Source organism: Choloepus didactylus, chromosome 2 (assembly GCF_015220235.1).
Source record: "Choloepus didactylus isolate mChoDid1 chromosome 2, mChoDid1.pri, whole genome shotgun sequence".
Taxonomy (NCBI): domain Eukaryota; kingdom Metazoa; phylum Chordata; class Mammalia; order Pilosa; family Megalonychidae; genus Choloepus; species Choloepus didactylus.
The window spans coordinates 112,426,279-112,451,075 of record NC_051308.1 but is presented as its reverse complement, the minus strand read 5'-3'; the positions used below and the strand labels follow the sequence as shown (position 1 = coordinate 112,451,075).

The 24,797-nt window shown below is 43.0% G+C and overlaps 2 protein-coding genes across 6 annotated transcripts in view; one reads left to right on the top strand and one right to left on the bottom strand.

The window, feature by feature from the left end:
- The window catches only part of LOC119526654 (small proline-rich protein 2E-like), a 215,214-nt gene that overhangs the window by 121,485 nt on the left and 68,932 nt on the right, over positions 1-24,797 (bottom strand). For 2 of the 5 annotated variants that reach the window (XR_005215229.1, XR_005215231.1), the window contains exon 1: positions 999-4,444. The exons of 2 other annotated variants lie outside the window; for them this stretch is intronic. The gene's annotated coding sequence lies outside the window, so the exon portion shown is untranslated. Of the gene's footprint in view, positions 1-153; positions 333-998; positions 4,445-24,797 lie in introns of those variants that run through there. One more of the 5 variants, XR_005215230.1, reaches the window with a different exon arrangement.
- Positions 8,483-9,483, top strand: LOC119526652 (activator of basal transcription 1-like). Its single transcript, XM_037825951.1, has one exon. It carries the CDS (start codon positions 8,483-8,485, stop codon positions 9,284-9,286), a length of 804 nt encoding a protein of 267 aa, XP_037681879.1. The 3' UTR covers positions 9,287-9,483.

The window sequence follows — 24,797 nt, the reverse complement described above, 5'->3', positions numbered from 1 at the left end:
GAGCTGTTTCATCTCAGCTGCTCCTTTATTGAGTACAGTGGGATTCTGAGCTGGGTATAATACTCCCAAGCCAAGATATTCTAGTCAAGGATCTGTAGAGCAAGCTCATATCACTATGAGAAAAACACCAGCACTCCCATATCTAAGCCATACCTCCCCCAATAGGGTGTTTTCCTCAGACTCAGGGACCTCGGGGGCAAATTCCACAGTGTTTCATGGGTGGGAAACTCAGATCTCCAAAGAGCGTCCAAAATCACAAAGCACTCCTCCAGTATCCCATGGCTTCTGTAGATTGCAACTACAGTTCAGTCCTCTACACTTTCTGTGTATTGTGTCCTTCCTCTGGAAAAGAGTACAGGAGCTGAGGAAGCAGTTAAACTCAAGGAAAAGCTAACACTGAGACCAAGAGAAATGAATGGGAGAGCAAAAGGGGATGGTCTTACTTGGCCAACCCCATACTGATTACCTTATGGCCCCATCTCCTCCTTTAGATCTTGCCAAGAAACTCATACCTGGTCTCTTTTCTTCTCTTCAGGTTCTCATCCACTTTCACAGGAACTTATCTACCTCCTAAGCTGCAGTTTAGGTTTCTTAAATCTCAATTTTGGTTTTGGTTTCAAGGAAGCAAGTAGGAATGACAGCTCCACATATGGCTGGGGTTTTCCTTAACTGACTGAGGGACAGAAAGAAGCTGGCCTTTTCATCTGGTGGGGATGTGATGGTGGGAGACATTAAGCTGGAGAACTGTGGGCCGTCAATGAAGATTTTAGGAGTGGGCAATATGAAAATCCTGAAAAAATTTTATTTAACTAAGGAACAATCATATTCTCTCTCTCTTTCTCTTTCTCTCTCTCCCTCTTGGTACATCATTATCATGCTGAACAATCAGGAACCCTCCGAGAGCCCATGGACAGAGCCATCTCACTCTCTGTCTCTCCAGGCTATTCCAGGTCTCAGATATTTTAAGTCTATGAGAGATAATCAATGGTTGTTTTTACCAGTTTTCAGTCTGGCCAGGGGTAAGTCAACAGTCAGTCAGTAAATATTTATGAAGTCTCCACTGTGGGTCCGCTACTGCTCCAGGCACTGGAACAGACAGATGGAGTCCCTGCCCTTAAGGTATAGAAGGCAGAACATAAACATGGAATATGTAAATAACGAATAGTATAATTTTAAGAAAGGATTTAGCATGGTTTCCTGGTTGCAGAATATTACTTTCCAGTTCCTGAAAACACTTGACAACATTCAGCTATGCACCAAAAACTTAAGTTTGCCAGTTACCCAACAGTAGCCACATTTGTATTTCCCTTAGAAGTTCCTTCAGGGGAGTTGGACGGGTATGAAAAGATAAGAAGAACAGGGTCCCCGGAGAGTCTGGGCCTCCTGGAATGAGACTAAGACTCTCACTCTTCCCCTACCCTCTTCTCCAAGGATTTTAAGCAGAAGAAAAGAGGTTACAGACAGGCAGCCCCAACCTACTGTTGATATCAGTCTTGGTGAACCACAGGGTGCCAGGTAGTGGGCCAAGACATGCCTGAAACATTATATCAGCCCTAGAACTCACAGTCCTGTAAGGAGGGCACATATATAAAAAGACAACAATATTAGTCAAATATGTATAGTAAAATTATTCTCAAGTTGCTGTAAGGGCACAGTGCAAGGGAACAAACCCCAGTTAGGGTCTGGGAGCTGGTTCAGGAGCAAGTTTGCCCTGAGGTTGTATGAAAGGATGAAAAGGCTTAGGGCAGTGGTTGTGCCCTTCTCACATGGCACCGACACCTACCTATGCTGTCCCCTCATTGGGATAATCCCCTTCACAGCTTACCCATCCCGGGAGTCAGCCACTATCCTTCCCCAGAGCTCCACATGTCTCTTACTTTCTCCAGAGCAATCCTCAGGGAGAACTTGCCCCTTTCATCCCTGCTCCTCTCTCTCCTGCACGTCTCCCTGGATGGATCTGAGGAGCTGCAATGGCTCCTCTCACACCTGTATGGACACAGAGTAAAATGTGAAACCAACTTCTCCATGTTTCCTCACAGGGTACTTAACCTCTTTCTTGTGTCCCATGGAGTTTCCTTCCCTGTGCAGCTTTCCTAGAAATAAGCCCTGGGCACCACCAGTTCACAGCTGCTGGCTCTGAGCTTCTCACTGTGCCATCGAAACATCAGGGGTGTGCAGGAGAAGGGGTGGATGGAAGGTCTTTGCCTGCCCTGATCAAAGTCCAAAACCAAAAGTGAATCAGAAACTCTGGACTCCCAAACATCCTAAATAGCTCTTAGTCACTGAAAGTCGGAAAGAAAATTGAATCCATCACCCTGTAATGGAAGGCCAAAATCTGGAGTTAATACTGTCAGAAAAAGAGAGAGAGAGAAGCAATAGCGGCTCTATATGTATTTCTGTATTACTCTATGTTGACAAATCATGAAACTGAAGAACAGAGTATTCCTGGATGTAGAAGTCCCCAAATGATTATGTCTTTATGGAAAGGGCAAGATTCCAAATCACTTCCAAAAACTATGAGTTTTAGTCAAGGGTCTTTAACTCCCACTTTCTATCCCACTAGAATTTACTTTGGAATTTGGTGTGTGTGTGTATGTGTGTTTCACAATTTGATTGTGGGGTTGGGTATTTCCAGATTTTTACCTGTCCATAAGGTGGAGAGGCAATGTTCCAGAGGTATTAAAGGGGGAACCTTGGTCATGGCACAAAAGAAGAAGCATGGGGAAAGCAGGGTTCAGAGAAATTGGAGTGACACAAAGGAGAAGGCTCAGCCTCCAAGAGCCTGCACCCATGATGGCCTTTCACCTTTGGGCTCCACATCAAACGAATGCCCTGCTGGAGCCTGAGATAGCCACAGACTGACACACATGTGGAAACATCTGTCTTATCCTGGGCTGTCTTCACAGAGAAGGAAATTCCATTACTCACTGGGTAGTACCAAACTAAGGTTACCTGAACAGAGAAGTAGTTTGACAAGTGATTTCAGTAACTGTAGAGCTACAGCTGGAGCCAAGAAACCTGTGGGAATTCTGGTTGTTCTCCCAGCCCAGGCTGAATCCACAATAAAAGAGTCTGGGTTGGAGCCTCCTCAGACCACTCAAAGCCCCTCCAGACAGGTGCCACTTGGAGAGACAGGTGAGTGAAATGACTCAGCTGGCTGGGGAGAGTGCCACGTACCTGACCCAGGTCCCCTTTGGACTGCAGACAGGACTTACTGAATGAGGACCTTGACTGTGTTTTCTCAGAGTATTTGATGAGAATCAGAAAGGTTAATATTGATAAAGATAAATGAATTAACAGATAGTCATGCATGCATCTTATGAGTGGAAACTACAGGTTTTATCTAAGAAATTTGGAGACCATTTACAATAATATAAATGTTTCCCATGCTAGAAATGTTAAGTGATTATCCAGGGTCCCAGCGAAAAATCAGGACAAACTCGAGTATTGACATCCCTATTTTCAGTCCTTCATTTCCTTTAGATTAGATGATGTTAAAGGCTAAACTTGAAAGTGAGCCTGGGTCAGATCATTAAGTTTAAAATAAAAACTAAGACCATTGTCTAATATTCCTGTATTTCAGGATCATTTCAGGATTTTGGATGATTGGCTGTGAGATGACTCTTCCTTACAGGTTACTTGTTTGGACAATGAAGTGGGGTGAGGGTGGTTTATAATACCCTCCTCATAAATTGTGAGATCATGGGAGAGTGAACTAAGGAAAGGAGGAGGTGGAGCGTATCAGGGAAAAGAAAAGGACTTAGAGAGTGGCCAAAAAACAGGAGTTGGGAGCAGGGGCAATGCCTAATCGGGAGGTCAGGCCCAAAGATTCCTTGGTCAGGAGGAACCCTGGTGTGATAGAGTTCAGCCTCTGTCTTCAACAGAATAAGGCTTAAAGCATCTAGGTAATGCATGCTCAAATCTCCGATGGTCACTGGGGAAGATGAAAGATGAATCAAGTCAGGGAGCCTTCCTCTCTCATAAGCCCCATGGTGGCCATTTCTGATCTTGTCTAATGTGGTTTACTAGGATGTCTCTGCCAGAAACTTCCACACATACACCTTACTTCTGCTCCTGAAGCAACTCAGAAAGATAGTGGAGAAGCCTTTCAGGTACTGGCAGGAAGCTCTCTTGCCCTGTCCCCTGATTCTTTACCCCAGGCTGAGCATGACCCTTTACTTCCACCCCCGTATCATGATACAATTCCTGATTTTCTTCTTGTCTTCTTCTTTTGGACTAGTTATGGGGCACTCGGAAGGTGCTGTCTTCTCCACCAAGTTTATCTCTTTAATTCCTACAACAATCTTAGGATGAGGCCACAGTTATGCCCACTTTAAAGATGAAGCCGGAGAAAAAGCAAAGTTAGTTGGCTCTTCTTCACACAGCTAGTAGGTGATGACACATGGATCACATCCATGTCTCTCTGACTGTATCTTCCTGCTCCTTCCCTCCACACTTAGACCCTTCCGCTCTTGGTCTCTTCCTCAACAGTGCCCAGGGTGTGTCTCAACCCAGCAGGTGAGTCCCATCAGTGCAGGAGAGGTTGGCTGCAGAAAACCCTCCTACAGTCCCAAAGTGTCTCCTTTCCTGGCAGCTGCTGCCCTTGCTGGCTCCTGTGCCCGAAAACCTGATGAAAAGGATACCACTGAGGGTGATGGTAAGGCTGTGATGGTTTCATTGAGAAAGTAGCATAGTGAAATGAAACAAACAAACAAAAAATAATCTCTTATTTCTTCCGGCTTCTCTTCAATTAAGGAAGGATGTCCTATCAGCAGCAAAAACAACGCAAAGTCCCATGCCAGCTCCCTCCCAGTGCCTGAGCCCTGCCCTCCCAAGGGACCCGAACCCTGCCCCTCACCTCCCAGGCAGCGTAAGTGCCCCCTGTTTAGCATCCTCCATGCCAGCAGGAATACCCCCCAAAGCAGAAGTGACTCCGCTGAAGCCACCATCTCCAAACCTGTACACAGGGCAGTTGGTTCTCTTCCCTCTCACCACAGACCCTAATTTTATCCAATAACATGGAACCACGTGTGGCCCAAGAAAAAGCTACTTCTCCACAAACTCAAGATGAATCATGGAATGCCCAAAGTCTACTGGTTTCCGTGCAGTTGATCAGCTAGCCTCTGCCTTCCACCCCAAACGCACAGCAGAGGTTGGAGAGATGCGACACGTCCTCAGGGTGCTCCTTGGTGCCTGGACCAGCCTGTGCTTCTCTAGCTCCCGTCACCTGTAGTGGACAAAAGATGGCTCACTCCTCCAGCCTCTGCGTCCTATACTCACAATGCACTTGGTCTCTCCCTGACAATTTCTTTTTCTGGCAGTTGAATAATCCCCAAAAGAAAAAATAATTAGATTTTCTTCAGATTTCATAAACAAAAACAAAATTGTCATAAATTATCTTAAAATTCATACAAGAAACCAGTCTCCACTCCTATATGCCACAGAGAAGTGGCTGAAGCCCCTTGTCTTTCCCACCCCCAGCCCACCCCTCGCATCTCTTATTGCTGGTTAGAACATCCCCAGGCTGAACTGACCACTCCCCTTGCAGCCCCACTCAAACGTGTTGGAATCTTGTCCCAGCCCCTGTGTTTGATCCATTTAAAATATTACTACTGAGAAATCTTGACTTTGTTCAGTTAATTCCAGCCTTTTGGGTGTAGAATGATGGGTTTGGTGAGCTTGAGAATAGCAAGAAGTTACAGGAAAGGGGGCAGTGGCCTGGGCAAGGAAACAGGACACAGGGGACTACATAGGATCCCCTTCTCCATCTGAGCCCCTCCCCTACTCTCCAAACCCACCTGACCGGCAACCCCAATGAGCTCTACCCTTAGCATCTCAGCCTCCTTCCCCAGAAGGGACACACCAGGGAGAGAAAGTGAGGCCTATTGGCTCTGGGGCTACAGAACAGGCTGAGCAGAATTCGGGCGTGCAACAGCCTAAGGGAAGTGGAAAGTAAAATATTTTCTGTAACTTATATTTAAATTGTTATACTGTGCTCCAGATAAAGTGCTAAACGGAACAGGAGATCCAAAACAGAGTATATGATCTGCAATCAGGAACTGCTGTGCATAGGTATAACATAGGTATTTATAACTGAAAGACCAAAACCCCACCCTCACATCAGATATTTTGGGATTCCTTCTAATATATGGAATGGGAAACTTCCCTATCTAAGAATTTGAATTGACTAAAAGAAAATAAAACATAATTTCAAAACTCCCTGAGGCATTAAGGGGTGAGTGCCCACAATGAGTGATGATTATGTAACAGCTCTGTTTCTTACTAAATGCTTAGGAAGATGCAAATATATGTCTTGGTTCCCTGCCTTTAAGAGGCACAAAACCTTGTGGGTGAAACAAACAAGTCTGACAATAGCTCTAGGAGAAGAAAATTGTAAGAAGTGAAAAAGTTGCTCTGGTCCAAACCACTTCTTTTTGCCTGCCTTTCACTCCTGCCAAGTTGATATTTCCTGTCCTAGTTAGTGTCACCACCATCTTTTTACTTTTCATCTACAAAACCAAGTTCTGGTATACATCAGAAAATTACACAGTATGAGTATAACAGAGAGATGAACACAACTCAATAGATCAATTATGTACAAACATTATATAATAAAGAAGGCATACAGATTTTGAAGGGAGATGAAAGATTGTTCAGTACATGATGACTGGAAAACAATGCATTATTCAGAAATGCAGGGTTGTTATTCACCTAAAAACACACACCATAATAAATTTGAGATGTACTAAAAAATTAAACATAAAGAATTAAATCAGAAAAACTAGAAGGAAATAGATTTGAAAATTCATCGTCATTCTCTAATCTAGGAGAAGTACTATAATTTTGGTTTAATTTTACTGTTATCTCTTCAAAAATGTTACAGTTCATAAACTCTTCATTTAGTAGATAACTTCTTTTCTTGCTGTGGCTCCTCTCCATCCTCTAGTGATGGAGGGGACAGAGGTTATCAGACCAACTTCAACCACAACAGATTTTTTTTAATGAACAAGAATGCCTAGTTTCTGGAAATAATCCTCAACCTATGTCCCGTATTTGCAGTTGTCATGGTTTCTAGGAAGGAGGCACATGAAATTTTAAACTTAAATCAATTTAAAAAGAGAATAATTACCACAATTCCACCAACCAGAGACAACCACCATCAATACTCTGATGCAACTCTGCTTCTCTCTTCCTGCTCTATATATGTAAACCGAGGGTCACTTACCCCAGAAACCTGAGTCCTATCTTTCTATCTTTGGAAAAGAGGAGGATTAGTTCCTAGGGCTTCCTGAGTCCTTCTTGCCAGCAGCTCTTCCTATGTGATGTGTTCCTCTCCACCCCCTCTGCTGGGCTACAGACCACTGCCTGGAACTTCAGAACCGCTGACCCTTTCTAGGTGATGCTGCTAACACTGTGGTAATGCACAATCACCACCATACCACCATAGACCACCAGTATGACAGAGACTCGCTGAAAGGCTGCTAGTAACTGAAGGAAATATATTAAACTGTGTGTCAAATATGATGTTCCTGAGACTGATCCAAAATGGTTAATTAGGGAAAGGCTGGGCTCACATCTCTCCCGGAAAAACAACTAGGGTTTGACAGAAACTGTCTGAATCAATGGTTCTGGGCTCTAGAGACTGAGGGAAGTGCTGTGAAACACCCTGTAAAGTGCGAGACACAGAGCTAGAGAAGCTGTGGTGAGATCCTGAGTAACCCTCTTCAGCCCCAGTTCCTGGTGCCCATCCCCCACTCTTGGGATAGAAAGCTTTGGGGTGTCAGGTCCCTATCGCATGGGTGGCTACAGACCGAGAGCTGTGGAGATTCACTTTTCCAAGAACAGGGCAGGACACAGTCTAGCACTGTTCCAGCTTTCTGCTGGTGAATTTGGCCTGCTGGGACCTGCAGTTTCAGCTCGCCCAGCCCGTCACTGCTATGCCATTGTGTGGAGATGGCAGAGAGCTAAGAACCTGCCTTCTGAGGACTGGGGGAATAGGTTGCTAAAGATCACCATCTGCTGGCAGATGAGGAAAGCACACCCTTGTGGAGAAGAATAAAAGGCTTTTTTGGAATCTTTACCTGACTCCCTCCTTGGGGACCTGTGGAAATGTGCACCCCTTTCATGGGTCCCTAGCCCAGCCCTGGTTGGGTAATACTGGCTAACCAAGTGTAAAAGAAGAGCTTTAACACAAAGCCAATCAACAACAAAATTTTTGACAAGAAAGAGAATCCAACCTTCAGAGTAAACTCAGTAAGATAATCTGATGCTCAGACATTAGCAAAGAATTACAAGCCACATTGAGAAGCAGGAAGATATGGCCCAATCAAAGGAGCAAATCAAAAAGTTGGGGGAGATGCAGAATTTTGGAACAACAAATTAAAGATGGCAAACAAATTTCCTAAACTAATTCAAGGAGATGACTAAAGAGACAAAGGATATTAAAAAGACACTAGGAGAGGTGCTTTGCGTACCAGCCAGCATGGAGGCCAAGGAATCAGGGAAGGAAGTGGCGAAGCAGGAGCCACTGGAAGGGGAAGACCAGAAACCGCGGCCAGAGGAAGAGCAGGAGGATCCTGGAGAGGAGGCTTGCGTCGGCAAAAAGCGGGTGGTGCCGGGTATTGTGTACTTGGGCCACATCCCGCCGCGCTTCCGGTCCCTGCACGTGCGCAACCTTCTCAGCGCCTACAGCGAGGTTGGGCGCGTTTTCTTTCAGCCTGAGGACAGGTTTGTGCAGCGCAAGACGAAGGCGGCGGCGGCTGCTGGGGCCACGGGAGGAAAGAACGGGTCCAGGTACAGCAAGGACTACACTGAGGGCTGGGTGGAGTTCCGGGACAAGCGCGTGGCGAAGCGCATGGCAGCCAGTCTACACAACACGCCCATGGGTTCCCGAAGGCGCAGCCCCTTCCGCTATGATCTGTGGAATCTTAAGTACCCGCATCGGTTCACCTGGTCCCACCTCAGCGAGCACCTGGCCTTTGAGCACCAGGTGCACCGACAGCACCTGAGAGCTGAGGTTGCTCAGGCTAAGCGTGAGACTGACTTTTATCTTCGAAGTGTGGAGCGGGGACAACGCTTCCTCGCTGCTGATGGTGACCCTGCCCGCCCCAATGGCTCTTGGGCCTTTGCCCAGCGCCCCACTGAGCAGGAGCTGAGGGCCCGTCGTTTGGCCCGACCAGGAGGGCGTGAACGGGCTCGCCTGACTACTGCCCAGGACCAGGCCCGCTCCAACCGAGGACTTCTTGCCAGGATCTTTGGAGCTCTACCACCCTCGGAGGACATGTAGGGACCTGCTGTGGCCAGGGACAACTGAGGGTCAGGGAGGGTTCTCCCACCTCCTGGCCCTGCTTGTTTCTTTCCTACATCACAAGATAGTGATAATGATTACCCAGGCAAACATTTTACTGTTTCTCAAACCAGGAGTCTCTTGTGAAGGACCAATCATGAAAGTTGTGTGGGTCTTCTCAACTCCTATCATGTCAGACTGAGGAACCTTATTCGTACTAGTGTGAGTATGATTGTTACAGATGCCTGTTTTGTCTTGTTTAACTCATGGCTGCCTGCCTTCCTGTCCAGTGGGGGCCCCTAAAAACTCTACTTCTTGGACCCAGGGAAGAGTCTTTACCTCCAACCAGAGTGATAATGGCTGCCCCAGGCAATCTTATCCCATTTACCAACCACAGGTGAGGGCCTCAGCACTGTTCCAGTTTGCTAATGCTGCCATTATGCAAAATACCGGAAATGGATTGGCTTTTATAAAGGGGGCTTATTTGGTTATAAATTTACAGTTGTAAGGCCATAAAGTGTCCAAAGTAAGTCATCAACAGGGTACCTTCACTGAAGGACGGCCATTGGCATCTGGAAAACCTCTGTTAGCTTGGAAGGCACATGGCTGATGTCTGCTTGTTCCCAGGTTGTGTTTCAAAATGGCATTCTCTAAAATGTTGCTCTTGGGGTATTTTGTCCTCTCTTAGCTGCAGCTGCTCTCCAAAATGTCACTCACTTGCTCTCCAAAATGTCACTCACAGCTGCTCTGAAAAAAAAAAAAAAAAAAAAAAAAAAAAGACACTAGGAGAGCAAAAAGAAGAATCTGAAAGCACACAAAGAAAAATAACAGATTTTATAGAAATGAAAGGCACAATAGATGAAATTTAAAATACACTAGAGGCACATACAACAGCAGATTTGAAGAGGGAGAAAGGATCAGTGAGCTAGAAGGAGAGCATCAAATTTGAACACAAAAAAGAGCAGATAGAGGAAAGAATGAAAAAATGTAGTAGGGTCTCAGGGAATTAACTGACATCACAAAGCACACAAACATTCATGTCATGGGTGTCCCAGAAGGAGAAGAGAAGGGGAAAAGGGCAGAAGGAATATTTTAGGAAATATGGACCCAAAATTTCCCAACTCCTGTGAAAGACATAGCTATCCATGTCCAAGAAGCACAACATACTCCAAACTGAGTAAATCTGAATAGACCTACTCCAAGATACATACTAACCAGAATACCAAATGCCAAAGATAAGAGAGAATTCTGAAAGCAGCAAGAGAAAAGTGATTCATACATACAAGGGATGCCCAATAATACTAAGCTTTGCTTTCTCATCAGAAACCATGGAGGCAATAAAGCAGAGGTATGATATATTAAGGGACTAAAAGAGGAAAACTGCCAGCCAAGAATTCTTTATCCAGAAAATCTGTCCTTTAAAAATGAAGGAGAGTTGAAAATATTCACAGATAAACAGAAACTGAGAGAGTTTCTCAACAAGAGATCTGCCCTACAAGAAATACTAAAGGAAGTTCTGCATGCTGAAAGCAAAAGACAGGAGAGAGAGGCTTGCAGGAGAGCATGGAAATGAAGAGTTTTTTGAGGAACTGCAGCTTAGAGAGGAACATCCTGGGAGAAAGCCATTTTGAAACCAGAACTCTGGAGCAGACACCAGCCACGTGCCTTCCCAGCTAACAGAGGTTTTCCAGACACCAATGGCCATCCTCCAGTGAAGGTACCCAATTGCTGATGATTTACCTTGGGTACTTTATGGCCTTACGACTGTAATTGTGTAACCAAATAAACCCCCTTTTATAAAACCCAATCCATTCTGCTGTTTTGCATTCGGCAGCATTAGCAAACTGGAACACCCTATCTCAACACCTCTAACAAAAATTAATTCTAAATGGATCAAAGACCTAAATATAAAAACCAGAACCATAAAACTCCTAAAATAAAATGTCAGGAAGCATCTTCAAGATGCTTTTGGTAGGAGGTGGTTTCTTAGACCTTACATCCAAAGCACAAACAACAAAAGAAAAAAACAGGTAAATGGTACCTCCTCAAAATTTAATACTTTTGTACTTTGAAGGACTTTGTGAAGAGGGTGAAAAAGCAGCCTATTCAGTGGGAGAAATATTTGGAAACCACATATCTGATAAGGGTTTAATATCTAGGTTATATAAAGAGATCCTACAACTTAACGATAAAAAGACCAACAACCCAATTTAAAAGTGGGCAAATGACCTGGGTAGACATTTTTCCAAAAAATGATATACAAATGGCTAAAAAGCACATGAAAATATGTTCAACATCATTAGCTACTAGGAAATGCAAATGCAAACTACAATGAGGTACCATTTCACACCTGCTAGAGTGGCCACTATTTTAAAAAATAGAAAACTACAAATGTTGGAGAGAATGTAGAGAAACAGGAACACTTATTCACTGTTAGTGGGAATATGATGGTCCTTATGGCCCAAGAGGAAAGAACACAAGAATACCTCCTCTGGGGCAGGACCCATTTCCTAATCTTGTTTTTCTATCTTGGAGCCCATCCATCCTTCCTCACCTTCAAGACACCTTTTCATTCTCACCCTGCCCTCTATCCACAGCATTTGGTCTCCCATTAATATCTGTTCCCTTTCTCCATACCCATGCGGTCCATTGGGCACAATACAACACCTCAGCTCATTTCCTCAAATCTGAATTGGGGAATATTCTAGAACAATATCATTTTGTGTGTGGGATGGGGAACAGTGTCAGCAGAGAAATATGGGAGAAGCACTCACGGGCTCAGCCCCAAGGTCTCCTTGCCATTGTCAGTTGAGATTATGCCTCTTGATTCTTTCTGGTCACAGGGAAACTATTCTATCAAACATTTAAGCATCTCACAATGACAACCAAGGAGTCTAAGACACAGCAGAGTACAGATTCATATTAAGGAAAAGGAACTTCACCCTAAATATCAAATACTTAGTGCCCAAGAGGTGAAGAGCACGTAGAGAAGCACAACCAGCATTTATTGAATGAATTAGCAAATGAAACACATTCTGCACAGATACTTCTGCCCTTATAGAAATAGTATTACATAGAGCATATTGTACTATATGTCCTATATTATTTTATAATATTTGTATTATCATGTAAAGAAGAACCAATTCTCCTTCATATGCACTCTGTTCTCAGAAGAACTCCTAGATGGATTATACTTAAGAAGCTTTCCAATCACTACTCTCCTTACCTTAGGTCTCACTAAAGGGAACTTTCTCTACCATCTATGTAGAGTACAAATCCCCAGGGTGGGGTTATAGGGAAGGTTTGGGGATAGAAATGGAAGGAGTCACCTTCCATTAGGTGTTCATCTTTTAAACATCTAGGGTTTGTATTACATATGCAGTTTTGCATTTGGCTTTTTAAAATTAGCATTTTATCTTGATAATTCTCTAACGTGCATAAATGTTCTCCAAAGAAAATAATTTTCTTTGGGCCCTGAAGACCTCACCAACTGTTCTTCTGTCGACATTAGACTGACAACAACCCCCACTATACTGCGTGTCATGTCCTTCTGAACTGCTGGAGTGGATGTGAACTTGGGAGGAGATACAATTGGGACTCAGCGACCACAGAGAGTCCAGGTGGACAAGAAGAGGCCCTCTGTCGGGGGAAGAGCACCCTCCTCACTTCCCTGTGACACACACTTTCATTTCCACCCCCTCTTGGCCCCAAGTCCACACCCTCAAAGAGGATATTGTTTGGGACAGGAAATAGGTGGGAGTCAGGATTCCCAAGATAAAAGTTTTCATTAGGGGAGGTACAAATTACAAGACAGACCTAACCTGTTTTGAACACATCACACATGGTAAAGGAGGAAGGATAAATACAAGTATGATGGGCCTCCTGCTATCTTCTGGGAAGGTCAGAACTGCTCGATTGCAGGGAAATCAGTGGGCAGCAAAGATTTCACACTTCACTTTGGGGGTTGGTTGAGTGATGGCCTCGTCAAGATTTGGACATACTGGTATTACTGGAAGCAGTGTTTGGAGGGAGTGGAGAGTATCTGGCACCTTCACACTCAGACTTTGGCTTAGTGGTTTGAGAGAGGTCATTTCTGTTTCAGGAGATTTTTCTTTTGGTGTGGAAGTCACAGTAGGACGCTTTTGCTAGCTTGTGGTTTGGGGTGGGGAACTAGGACCTTCAAATATCAGGTCACAGGGAAGGGGCTGGAAGGAGACTGCATTGCTGCTGTTTCTGAATGAAGATATTTCTGGGGTCTGAAAGAACCTGCAGAGAGGATTTGAGTTTTAGAAAGGAATTTTCACACTTCACAAGCAAAAGGATTAGATTCAAAATACTAATTACTGCTGAAGAGAACTTCCTTTCCTGCTGTAAATACTAGCAACACTGAATTCTGAGGCTAAGCAACCTTGGTCCCCCATTCATCCTGAAAGGCACGTTCTGTGACTGCTCGTGTCTGATCAAGCCAGTTCTGAGTGTCCTGAGTGTTCTTCCCTGGGGTAAAAAATAAGGCAGATGTGAGGAACTTAAGTGTACTTTGCCCAAGATCAGACTTGCTCCCAAGACAAGTGTGACTCAGAAAGCAAGGAACACCCTAACAGCCACTCCCCAGCCCCAGCCCCCCAGGTGGAGGCCAAAGACCCCAGGATCAGTCCTGTGCTCTAGTTGTTACAGGGGGCTTCTCAGAAATCCCTACGTCTGCCATCAGCATAAGGTGTTTCTCCTACTCTTGCCTGCCTCCTCTTCTTGGATAATCCTCTAGTTGTCTCCTTTCTCATCTCCTTATCTTTCCACCTCACTTCCCCCTTCAATTCTCCAAATTGCTCACCCCTTTCTTGTATTTTTTTTTTGTTGTTCTACTGCTTATTTATTTGTTTTGTTGTTATAGTAGTAAAGAGTAAAGCCACAGGGAGGCGGGGCAAGATGGCAGACTGGTGAGCTGTATGTTTTAGTTACTCCTCCAGGAAAGTAGGTAAAAAGCCAGGAACTGCGTGGACTGGACACCACAGAGCAATCTGTCTTTGGGCATACTTCATACAACACTCATGAAAACGTGGAACTGCTGAGATCAGCGAAATCTGTAAGTTTTTGCGGCCAGGGGACCCGCGCCCCTCCCTGCCAGGCTCAGTCCCGGGGGAGGAGGGGCTGTCAGCTCCAGGAAGGAGAAGGGAGAATTGCAGTGGCTGCTCTTACCGGAAACTCATTCTACTGATTCAAACTCCAACCATAGATAGACTGAGGCCAGACACCAGAGACTCTGAGAGCAGCCAGCTCAGCAGAGAGGAGACAGGCATAGAAAAAAAACAACACCAAAAACTCCAAAATAAAAGCAGAGGATTTTTGGAGTTCTGGTGAACACAGAAAGGGGAAGGGCGGAGATCAGGCCTTGAGGCGCATATGCAAATCCCGAAGCAAGGCTGATCTCTCTGCCCTGGGCACTTTTCCTTAATGGCCCTGGTTGCTTTGTCTATTAGCATTTCAATAACCCATTAGATCTCTGAGGAGGGCCGTTTTTTTTTTTTTTTTAAATCCTTTTTGCTTTTTCTAAAACAATTACTCTAAGAAGCTCAATACAGAAAGCTTCAAAGAATTGAAATTTGGGCACGTCAAGTCAAGAGCAGAACTAAGAGAGCTCTGAGACAAAAGGCAATAATCCAGTGGCTGAGAAAATTCACTAAACAACACAACTTCCCAAGAAAAGGGGGGTGTCCGCTCACAGCCACCATCCTGGTGGACAGGAAACACTCCTGCCCATCGCCAGCCCCATAGCCCAGAGCTGCCCCAGACAACCCAGTGTGACGGAAGTGCTTCAAATAACAGGCACACACCACAAAACTGGGCGTGGACATTAGCCTTCCCTGCAACCTCAGCTGAATGTCCCAGAGCTGGGAAGGGGGAGCAGTGTGAATTAACAGAGCCCCATTCAGCCATCATTTGAGCAGACTGGGAGCCTCCCAACACAGCCCAGCAGCCCAGAACTGCCCTGGGGGGACGGCACTCACCTGCGACATAGCACAGTCATCCCTCAACAGAGGACCCGGGGTGCACAGCCTGGAAGAGGGGCCCACTTGCAAGTCTCAGGAGCCATACGCCAATACCAAAGACTTGTGGGTCAGTGGCAGAGACAAACTGTGGCAGGACTGAACTGAAGGATTAGACTATTGCAGTAGCTTTAAAACTCTAGGATCATCAGGGAGATTTGATTGTTAGGGCCACCCCCCCTCCCCGACTGCCCAGAAACACGCCCCACATACAGGGCAGGCAACACCAACTACACACGCAAGCTTGGGACACCAATTGGGCCCCACAAGACTCACTCCCCCACTCACCAAAAAGGCTAAGCAGGGGAGATCTGGCTTGTGGAGAACAGGTGTCTCGTGGACGCCACCTGCTGGTTAGTTAGAGAAAGTGTACTCCACAAAGCTGTAGATCTGATAAATTAGAGATAAGGAATTCAACTGGTCTACAAACCCTAAAAGAACCCTATCAAGGTCAGCAAATGCCACGAGGCCAAAAACAACAGAAAATTATAAAGCATATGAAAAAACCAGACGATATGGATAACCCAAGCCCAAGCACCCAAATCAAAAGACCAGAAGAGACACACCTAGAGCAGCTACTCAAAGAACTAAAGATGAACAATGAGACCCTAGTACGGGATATGAAGGAAATCAAGAAGACCCTAGAAGAGCATAAAGAAGACATTGCAAGACTAAATAAAAAAATGGATGATCTTATGGAAATTAAAGAAACTGTTGACCAAATTAAAAAGATTCTGGACACTCATAGTACAAGACTAGAGGAAGTTGAACAACGAATCAGTGACCTGGAAGATGACAGAATGGAAAATGAAAACATAAAAGAAAGAATGGGGAAAAAAATTGAAAAACTCGAAATGGACCTCAGGGATATGATAGATGATATGAAACGTCCGAATATAAGACTCATTGGTGTCCCAGAAGGGGAAGAAAAGGGTAAAGGTCTAGGAAGAGTATTCAAAGAAATTGTTGGGGAAAACTTCCCAAATCTTCTAAACAACATAAATACACAAATCATAAATGCTCAGCGAACTCCAAATAGAATAAATCCAAAAAAACCCACTCCGAGACATATACTGATCACACTGTCAAACATAGAAGAGAAGGAGCAAGTTCTGAAAGCAGCAAGAGAAAAGCAATTCACCACATACAAAGGAAACAGCATAAGACTAAGTAGTGACTACTCAGCAGCCACCATGGAGGCGAGAAGGCAGTGGCACAATATATTTAAAATTCTGAGTGAGAGGAATTTCCAGCCAAGAATACTTTATCCAGCAAAGCTCTCCTTCAAATTTGAGGGAGAGCTTAAATTTTTCACAGACAAAGAAATGCTGAGAGAATTTGCTAACAAGAGACCTGCCCTACTGGAGATACTAAAGGGAGCCCTACAGACAGAGAAACAAAGACAGGACAGAGAGACTTGGAGAAAGGTTCAGTACTAAAGAGATTCGGTATGGGTACAATAAAGGATATTAATAGAGAGAGGGAAAAATATGGCAAACATAATCCAAAGGATAAGATGGCCGATTCAAGAAATGCCTTCACGGTTTTAACGTTGAATGTAAATGGATTAAACTCCCCAATTAAAAGATATAGATTCGCAGAATGGATCAAAAAAAATGAACCATCAATATGTTGCATACAAGAGACTCATCTTAGACACAGGGACACAAAGAAACTGAAAGTGAAAGGATGGAAAAAAATATTTCATGCAAGCTACAGCCAAAAGAAAGCAGGTGTAGCAATATTAATCTCAGATAAAATAGACTTCAAATGCAGGGATGTTTTGAGAGACAAAGAAGGCCACTACATACTAATAAAAGGGGCAATTCAGCAAGAAGAAATAACAATCGTAAATGTCTATGCACCCAATCAAGGTGCCACAAAATACATGAGAGAAACATTGGCAAAACTAAAGGAAGCAATTGATGTTTCCACAATAATTGTGGGAGACTTCAACACATCACTCTCTCCTATAGATAGATCAACCAGACAGAAGACCAATAAGGAAATTGAAAACCTAAACAATCTGATAAATGAATTAGATTTAACAGACATCTACAGGACATTACATCCCAAATCAACAGGATACACATACTTTTCTAGTGCTCACGGAACTTTCTCCAGAATAGATCATATGCTGGGACATAAAACAAGCCTCAATAAATTTAAAAAGATTGAAATTATTCAAAGCACATTCTCTGACCACAATGGAATACAATTAGAAGTCAATAACCATCAGAGACTTAGAAAATTCACAAATACCTGGAGGTTAAACAACACACTCCTAAACAATCAGTGGGTTAAAGAAGAAATAGCAAGAGAAATTGCTAAATATATAGAGACGAATGAAAATGAGAACACAACATACCAAAACCTATGGGATGCAGCAAAAGCAGTGCTAAGGGGGAAATTTATAGCACTAAACGCATATATTAAAAAGGAAGAAAGAGCCAAAATCAAAGAACTAATGGATCAACTGAAGAAGCTAGAAAATGAACAGCAAACCAATCCTAAACCAAGTACAAGAAAAGAAATAACAAGGATTAAAGCAGAAATAAATGACATAGAGAACAAAAAAACAATAGAAAGGATAAATATCACCAAAAGTTGGTTCTTTGAGAAGATCAACAAGATTGACAAGCCCCTAGCTAGACTGACAAAATCAAAAAGAGAGAAGACCCATAGAAACAAAATAATGAATGAAAAAGGTGACATAACTGCAGATCCTGAAGAAATTAAAAAAATTATAAGAGGATATTATGAACAACTGTATGGCAACAAACTGGATAATGTAGAAGAAATGGACAATTTCCTGGAAACATATGAACAACCTAGACTGACCAGAGAAGAAATAGAAGACCTCAACCAACCCATCACAAGCAAAGAGATCCAATCAGTCATCAAAAATCTTCCCACAAATAAATGCCCAGGGCCAGATGGCTTCACAGGGGAATTCTACCAAACTTTCCAGAAAGAACTGACACCAATCTTACTCAAACTCTTTCAAAACATTGAAGAAAATGGAACACTACCTAACTCATTTTATGAAGCTAACATCAATCTAATACCAAAACCAGGCAGAGATGCTACAAAAAAGGAAAACTACCGGCCAATCTCCCTAATGAATATAGATGCAAAAATCCTCAACAAAATACTTGCAAATCGAATCCAAAGACACATTAAAAAAATCATACACCATGACCAAGTGGGGTTCATTCCAGGCATGCAAGGATGGTTCAACATAAGAAAATCAATCAATGTGTTACAACAAATTAACAAGTCAAAAGGGAAAAATCAATTGATCATCTCAATAGATGCTGAAAAAGCATTTGACAAAATCCAACATCCCTTTTTGATAAAAACACTTCAAAAGGTAGGAATTGAAGGAAACTTCCTCAACATGATAAAGAGCATATATGAAAAACCCACAGCCAGCATGGTACTCAATGGTGAGAGACTGAAAGCCTTCCCTCTAAGATCAGGAACAAGACAAGGATGCCCGCTGTCACCACTGTTATTCAACATTGTGCTGGAAGTGCTAGCCAGGGCAATCCGGCAAGACAAAGAAATAAAAGGCATCCAAATTGGAAAAGAAGAAGTAAAACTGTCATTGTTTGCAGATGATATGATCTTATATCTAGAAAACCCTGAGAAATCAACGATACACCTACTAGAGCTAATAAACAAATTTAGCAAAGTAGCGGGATACAAGATTAATGCACATAAGTCAGTAATGTTTCTATATGCTAGAAATGAACAAACTGAAGAGACACTCAAGAAAAAGATACCATTTTCAATAGCAACTAAAAAAATCAAGTACCTAGGAATAAACTTAACCAAAGATGTAAAAGACCTATACAAAGAAAACTACATAACTCTACTAAAAGAAATAGAAGGGGACCTTAAAAGATGGAAAAATATTCCATGTTCATGGATAGGAAGGCTAAATGTCATTAAGATGTCAATTCTACCCAAACTCATCTACAGATTCAATGCAATCCCAATCAAAATTCCAACAACCTACTTTGCAGACTTGGAAAAGCTAGTTATCAAATTTATTTGGAAAGGGAAGATGCCTCGAATTGCTAAAGACACTTTAAAAAAGAAAAACGAAGTGGGAGGACTTACACTCCCTGACTTTGAAGCTTATTATAAAGCCACAGTTGCCAAAACAGCATGGTACTGGCACAAAGATAGACATATAGATCAATGGAATCGAATTGAGAATTCAGAGATAGACCCTCAGATCTATGGCCGACTGATCTTTGATAAGGCCCCCAAAGTCACCGAACTGAGCCATAATGGTCTTTTCAACAAATGGGGCTGGGAGAGTTGGATATCCATATCCAAAAGAATGAAAGAGGACCCCTACCTCACCCCCTACACAAAAATTAACTCAAAATGGACCAAAGATCTCAATATAAAAGAAAGTACCATTAAACTCCTAGAAGATAATGTAGGAAAACATCTTCAAGATCTTGTATTAGGAGGCCACTTCCTAGACTTTACACCCAAAGCACAAGCAACAAAAGAGAAAATAGATAAATGGGAACTCCTCAAGCTTAGAAGTTTCTGCACCTCAAAGGAATTTCTCAAAAAGGTAAAGAGGCAGCCAACTCAATGGGAAAAAATTTTTGGAAACCATGTATCTGACAAAAGACTGATATCTTGCATATACAAAGAAATCCTACAACTCAATGACAATAGTACAGACAGCCCAATTATAAAATGGGCAAAAGATATGAAAAGACAGTTCTCTGAGGAGGAAATACAAATGGCCAAGAAACACATGAAAAAATGTTCAGCTTCACTAGCTATTAGAGAGATGCAAATTAAGACCACAATGAGATACCATCTAACACCGGTTAGAATGGCTGCCATTAAACAAACAGGAAACTACAAATGCTGGAGGGGATGTGGAGAAATTGGAACTCTTATTCATTGTTGGTGGGACTGTATAATGGTTCAGCCACTCTGGAAGTCAGTCTGGCAGTTCCTTAGAAAACTAGAGATAGAGCTACCATTCGATCCAGCGATTGCACTTCTCGGGATATACCCGGAAGATCGGAAAGCAGTGACACGAACAGATATCTGCACGCCAATGTTCATAGCAGCATTATTCACAATTGCCAAGAGATGGAAACAACCCAAATGTCCATCAACAGATGAGTGGACAAATAAAATGTGGTATATACACACGATGGAATACTACGCGGCAGTAAGAAGGAACGATCTGGTGAAACATATGACAACATGGATGAACCTTGAAGACATAATGCTGAGCGAAATAAGCCAGGCACAAAAAGAGAAATATTATATGCTACCACTAATGTGAACTTTGAAAAATGTAAAACAAATGGTTTATAATGTAGAATGTAGGGGAACTAGCAGTAGAGAGCAATTAAGGAAGGGGGAACAATAATCCAAGAAGAACAGATAAGCTATTTAACGTTCTGGGGATGCCCAGAAATGACTATGGTCTGTTAATTTCTGATGGATGTAGTAGGAACAAGTTCACTGAAATGTTGCTATAGTATGTAACTTTCTTGGGGTAAAGTAGGAACATGTTGGAAGTTAAGCAGTTATCTTAGGTTAGTTGTCTTTTTCTTACTCCCTTGCTATGGTCTCTTTGAAATGTTCTTTTATTGTATGTTTGTTTTCTTTTTAACTTTTTTTTTCATACAGTTGATTTGAAAAAAGAAGGGAAAGTTAAAAAAAAAAAAAAAAAGACAAACAAGGGAAAAAAAAAAAAAAAAAAACGATGTAGTGCCCCCTTGAGGAGCCTGTGGAGAATGCAGGGGTATTCGCCTACCCCACCTCCATGGTTGCTAACATGACCACAGACATAGGGGACTGGTGGTTTGATGGGTTGAGCCCTCTACCATAAGTTTTACCCTTGGGAAGACGGTTGCTGCAAAGGAGAGGCTAGGCCTCCCTGTATTTGTGCCTAAGAGTCTCCTCCTGAATGCCTCTTTGTTGCTCAGATGTGGCCCTCTCTCTCTGGCTAAGCCAACTTGAAAGGTGAAATCACTGCCCTCCCCCCTACGTGGGATCAGACACCCAGGGAAGTGAATCTCCCTGGCAACGTGGAATATGACTCCCGGGGAGGAATGTAGACCCGGCATCGTGGGATGGAGAACATCTTCTTGACCAAAAGGGGGATGTGAAAGGAAATGAAATAAGCTTCAGTGGCAGAGAGATTCCAAAATGAGCCGAGAGATCACTCTGGTGGGCACTCTTACGCACACTTTAGACAACCTTTTTTAGGTTCTAAAGAATTGGGGTAGCTGGTGGTGGATACCTGAAACTATTAAACTACAACCCAGAACCCATGAATCTCGAAGACAGTTGTATAAAAATGTAGCTTATGAGGGGTGACAGTGGGATTGGGAATGCCATAAGGACCAAACTCCACTTTGTCTAGTTTATGGATCGATGTGTAGAAAAGTAGGGGAAGCAAACAAACAGACAAAGGTACCTAGTGTTCTTTTTTACTTCAATTGCTCTTTTTCACTCTAATTATTATTCTTGTTATTTTTGTGTGTGTGCTAATGAAGGTGTCAGGGATTGATTTAGGTGATGAATGTACAACTATGTAATGGTACTGTAAACAATCGAAAGTACAATTTGTTTTGTATGACTGCGTGGTATGTGAATGTATCTCAATAAAATGATGATTAAAAAAAAAAAAAAAAAAAAAAAGAGTAAAGCCACAGCAGTGGAATAAATTAGGAATAAAGATTATTAACCTAGTAGCAAACCAGGACCTTAACCCTAAATTTCTTCTTAATATCCCAACCTAAACAGTTTTCTCCTTTACTTTCTTCCTCCAAGAACCAGGGCCTTATCTTTCAAAGCAAGATCAATCAAGCAGCAAGCTGAGATCTAAGGAGCAATGGACTAGCAATAAGCCCCTTGCCACCAACTTGGGGAAATTCACTTGACATCACTGGGGCTCAGCTTTCTAAATTATAACATTTGGAAGAAGAATCATTCACTTCCTAAGACCTTCCAGATTAAATAAACTATACTATGTGAATATAACTCAATAAAATTGCATTAAAAAAAATACAAGTAAACTGTACTGTGATGTGAATACATACATACATATGTGTGTGTGTAAGTATATAATCAACCTAATCCAGCAATCTCCTCTAGAAATCAGAACAAGAGTTCAAAAGGCTGGCCTTCCACACTTGCATTCACTCCCCCAGCTGGGACAATCTATCTTACTTGTTTACCTTTCCAAGCTGTTCTTTTCAGGGGCTTGGAATGACATGAAGAGTGTCCCAGTCTATACTCTTTCATCTGCTGGTTTAGACAATTTTGGAAGAAGAAGATATTTTTCAAATCCAGGTGTCTCATCCTAATTGCTGAAATCACTTGCCAAACTCACTCTTATTATGGAAATTTCAGTTTTGTAGTTGTGAAGTAACTAACAAAATATCCATTTCTTTTGTAAGGTGATCTTCGGGGCACCCATGTGTATGTCTGACAGAAGCCATTACCATGGGTGTTTTGGGGGTTCTCTATGGACTTTTAGGGAGACAAAATGAAAAGACTCATTGGGGTCCCAGGCTCTGGGAGTTAGAATCTCCCATGAAGGGTGGGGGGCAATGCAAGTGTGTAGGTAGAGGTAAATTTCCCTCTACCTCCCTCACTTTAACCTCCCCACAATATACCCAAGTCTCTTAGAACCCAGTAGCTTTACAATAGCCTCCTTCTTATAAGTATGTGAAATGAGGCCACAGAAAATATTATCAACATGCTGAAATAAAAACCACCAAAGAGTTAACTTGATAAGGAGTAGAAATCCATGCCTATATTTCTAGTAAACCGAGGCGGTCCTGTAGAGCCTTGCCCTCAGCACTCGTCTATCCCCATTCTCCTGGAGATACTACCCAGCTGTGCAGAACTGACCAGGGTGGTCACAGCCAGTTGATTTCAGGATTTGAAGACAGAGATTGATGCCCGAAGCAGGAGCCAGGGCAATTCTTTCCTTCTCTGACTCCTATTTGTTCTTGCTCTTAGCCTTCCATCTTTATAAGTCATCCCTGCTCTTAAAATTGCTAGATTATAATATCCTTTCCCTGATATAAACCTATTCAGCAGCTTGGAAACCCAAAGGGCTGTATTAATTTTAGTCTAAAACTTTGCTCGGGTGAAGCAAGGATCTTGAATTCTCCCCCTACTCCAAAAACACTATGGCACTCTTTCTAGCTTCAGAAGGAATCTTGAGCCCCAGCTGGAAATGGTTAGCTCTGAGGGCTCGAAGACCACCAGACAATAACAGAGGAGCAACAGAGTAGATAAATCTGAACACAGCTTGAGGGATGGTCGTAGTGGTTGTTGCTGTTGCTGCTACTATCTTTCTATTTTATTACTTGGACACATGAGTCTGAAAAGTGTCATCACTGCCCTTTAAATCAGCCTGAAATTACTTGCTGGAAAGGGGTGGGGAGGGTAAAGGAGGAAACTTTGTCATACGGCCAACAAAAGGAGAAGGGATGGCTTTGGGGGCCTCTGGGGAGGGGGCAAGGCTGGCCTGAAAATGCAGGCCATCTCACAAAAGGGAATTTTTACTGAGAGGAAAAGGAGGGAGTAAAGACAGTGTCATGTGGAAGGATCAAAGTTGCTTGTCTGAATCTATCATCCTTCAAATTTGCTTCAGTAACACCTCTTCCAGGAAGGCTTCCATGATCCACTATGGCCCCCAATGAAACAGTGCCCTTCCCCTGCCATCTTGGAGTATCTTGTGCCTAACGTGTAACTAGCAAATATCACAGTATATTCTGATTGTACAGCTATCTTCCACACAGGGCTGTAAGCTCTTCTCAGGAGCAAGTCACTCCTTGGTCATCTCTTTATCTTCACCTCTTACATAATGCCTGCTCGCAGTCAGCATGCAATGAAAGTTTAATAAAATGCCATAAAGTGAATATAGACACCACCATCAGAACTATAGGTGATATGATCTGCTCATTCCCTCTGCTTAAAACTCGTAAAGGAGACATGGGGTAGGGGAAGTTGGGAGAGGCATAAAGGACACTTAGTTCATCAGCCCTAGGGCCCCTAGATCAGGCTCAGTGGTGTGCTGGAGCAGATAGTTCTGAAAACTGACTATTAACTATTCAGAAATTTTGCAAGCCAGTCATTAAACTGTTGTTAGTACAATAGTGGTGGAGGGTGGGGTGGAATTTACACCACGAAAATCAGAAAACACTACATAAAAATAAGGGCTTCTTTTCTCAAAAACCTGTTTATCAACACACCACTGGTTGGGGAGGGGCAATAAATTCAGCAAGTCTTTTCCCTTTCCTTCTCCCAACAGCTGTCCAGTGTCCCTGCAAGACCTCTGGTAGGCTTGTGGAATAGCCTCTGTGCTATACTTGATGTGCCAGCTTCCTTCATGTCCCCTCCTCCAACTCCCCAGAAAATGTTAATTCATGTGAGCTATTGTGGTGGGTTGC